The sequence below is a fragment of the Penaeus japonicus genome, unplaced genomic scaffold (genome assembly GCF_977035675.1).
Source record: "Penaeus japonicus unplaced genomic scaffold, GWHDUDI00000001_assembly GWHDUDI00000016, whole genome shotgun sequence".
In the NCBI taxonomy this organism is placed as follows: domain Eukaryota; kingdom Metazoa; phylum Arthropoda; class Malacostraca; order Decapoda; family Penaeidae; genus Penaeus; species Penaeus japonicus.
In genome coordinates, this window is record NW_028234418.1 from 12,929,249 (window position 1) to 12,932,015 (window position 2,767).

Consider the following 2,767-nt stretch of genomic DNA (forward strand, 5'->3'; position numbering starts at 1 on the left):
TTGTTATCATCGTTGTTATTATTATTACTAATGTTATTGTCACTTTCATTATTATCACCACTATTCTTACCATTGTTATTAACAAAATATCATTATGCCATATTTCTATACTTATTATCATCATTATCAGTAGTCTATCAGTATTACTTTTATAGCATTTTCATTAGTATATTATTACTATCAGCATTATATTATCTTTGGCCCTTATCATCATTACTATCTTCATCACCATGATGTTAATAATCAAATGAAAAACCTATCCTTAGGCCCCGGAGGAACAGAAAAAAATATTATTAATGCCTTTGATAATACATATTTAATTTAATTGAAATTCGATCCTGCGAGAGTATGTACAGTATGAATATCTTTTGATTTCTCTCACTTAAAATGTCACTACGGCCCTTTAGTCATTTATTATCAGAAAGAAAGGAAAATATTACCGTAATATTGAGTAAATCTTTTTGTATCTGTCATTATTTCGACAAGATTTTTTCTACTCATAACATAAGACTCTTCTGTAGGCTAGAGTATTGACGTCCAGGATTCAAGAGAGTGCAAGAAAGTTTCCAATAATCTCTTAATTGAAACTACATTTTCCCTTTGGTTTTGAAATAAGGAAATAAGCCAAACATTCTAAAACCACGTCGGCTGGTTATGCCACACTAAATGTAATCCTAAGCATTATATCCTTCCTTATTCCTTCCCTATCAAGGATTTCAATGTCCTCCCACGTACACGAACCTTAATCCTCTTTACCCCTTAGCAGTTTCCTCTTACAGTTTCGTTCTCATTCTAACCACAGATGGTTTTACAGGTCTTCTTCATACTGCCCTCAGAAGCATTATCCGATGTTGATAAGTTGAACTTGATGGAGGCTAAAATGCATAGCACGGGGCCCCTTTGCCATATACCACTGTCACCAGAAGCCTACGAGGAAATGAAATACGGCCCGTTTCCAGGAGACAAAGAAGGAGATTTGTTTTGTGACGTTCCGAATAAGTGGTGGTATTGCTTCGGACGTAAGTCTCGTTCGCTCGCTCACTCGTTCTCTATGTCTGTGTGTGTGTGTGTGTGTGTGTGTGTGTGTGTGTGTGTGTGTGTGTGTGTGTGTGTGTGTGTGTGTGTGTGTGTGTGTGTGTGAATAGACATTTATGAATCCCATCCCTTCAGCCTCACGTCTCCCGCCCCTTTCCTTGAACAGCCTGTGACTGCATCCATCGCTTCTGTGACAATGAGGGCTCTGACGAACGGCTGTGTGATTGGTGCGCGAAGAACTGTTATGAAGATGTCTTACCCGCCTCTGTAAGTGATATGATTTGTGCTTTGATTACATTATGTGCTGGTGCTTTCATTGCATGTTTTTCTTCCTTTTCTCTCTCTCTCTCTCTCTCTCTCTCTCTCTCTCTCTCTCTCTCTCTCTCTCTCTCTCTCTCTCTCTCTCTCTCTCTCTCTCTCCCTCTCTCTCTCTCTCTCTCTCTCTCTCTCTCTCTCTCTCTCTCTCTCTCTCTCTCTCTCTCTCTCTCTCTCTCTCTCTCTCTCTCTCTATCTCTTTTATTCTCCTGCAAACACTCTTTCCCAAACGACCTTGTAACTCCCGTTCTTCCCTCCCTTTCCCAGGAAACTGATTATGATTACTAAGCCTATAAGAAGGAGGACGACATGGAGAGAAGATTACGAAGGAAGATGAAGGTGGAGGAAGAGTTGTTAGAAAATAGATGAACCGAATTGAATTAGAGTTGGCCGATAAACCTGTGTGTTTAGAATAGATTTATTTATATAACAAGAGATTATATATATATATATATATATATATATAATATATATATATATATATATATGTATATATATGTATGTATATATATATAAATATATATATATATATGTATGTATATATATACGTATATACATAGATATATATATATATATATATATATATATATATATATATATATATATATATATATATATATATATATATATGATATTTGTGTACTTGGGAAAATATGAATTGGAGTAATGATAAATATATACATTATGGACGTAGAAGCCACTGCGAGTTGGTGCCGGTCCCAAGCCCGGAGAAATGCAGAGGGTTGCAACAGCAGGTAAGCAGCGTAAAACTAGCCAAATCAATAATGATGATGATGGATAAGGATAATCTCGAAAAAGTATTCCACAGCCAGAAAAATAAAATGTTCCCAGTATGTATAATATACGACATCAAATGTTATATATGATAGAAACACACTTAGAGAGTACATCTTTATTAATAAATCTTTCATTTTTTATTTTACATTATTGGTCCGATAAATTGTTGATGATAACACACGGTCGGTCATTCAACAGCTAATTATTAAAATCAAATTAGTGGCCACTTCAGTCTTATTACGTCCTATACAAACAGACACATGCTAAGTTTATTATGATACGACAAGGTTAAAGAGTACGATAATGATCATGAAGATTATAAGTCTAATGATAATAAGGGCGATATTAATGAAGATGATAGTGATGATGATGATAACAACAAAATTACCAATAGCACTGTAATCATTAAAAAGAAAGAAAAAAAACAGTATTAGCAGTAACAATAAAATTGACATTAATGTTATAAAACTTATTCGCCTACTGATAATAATGAAACGAAGAAAAAGGATGATTTCAAAACAATGCGTAGACAACTACTCAACAACTACTGATAATACCAATGATAATGATAATGATAATCATGAACTAATGAGGATAATGATGAATAAATAATGATAAC

General features: G+C 34.4%; 1 protein-coding gene across 1 annotated transcript in view; it reads left to right on the forward strand.

Moving 5' to 3' along the window:
- LOC122249492 (uncharacterized) overlaps window positions 1–1,808 on the forward strand; it is a 4,520-nt gene extending 2,712 nt beyond the window's left edge. Inside the window, exons 2-4 of the mRNA XM_043010416.2 lie at window positions 815–1,019; window positions 1,202–1,302; window positions 1,618–1,808. Coding sequence (XP_042866350.1) covers window positions 815–1,019; window positions 1,202–1,302; window positions 1,618–1,638 — 327 coding nt within the window. The 3' untranslated portion in view covers window positions 1,639–1,808. The remainder of the gene's footprint in view (window positions 1–814; window positions 1,020–1,201; window positions 1,303–1,617) is intronic.
- The last annotated feature ends 959 nt before the right edge of the window (window positions 1,809–2,767 follow it).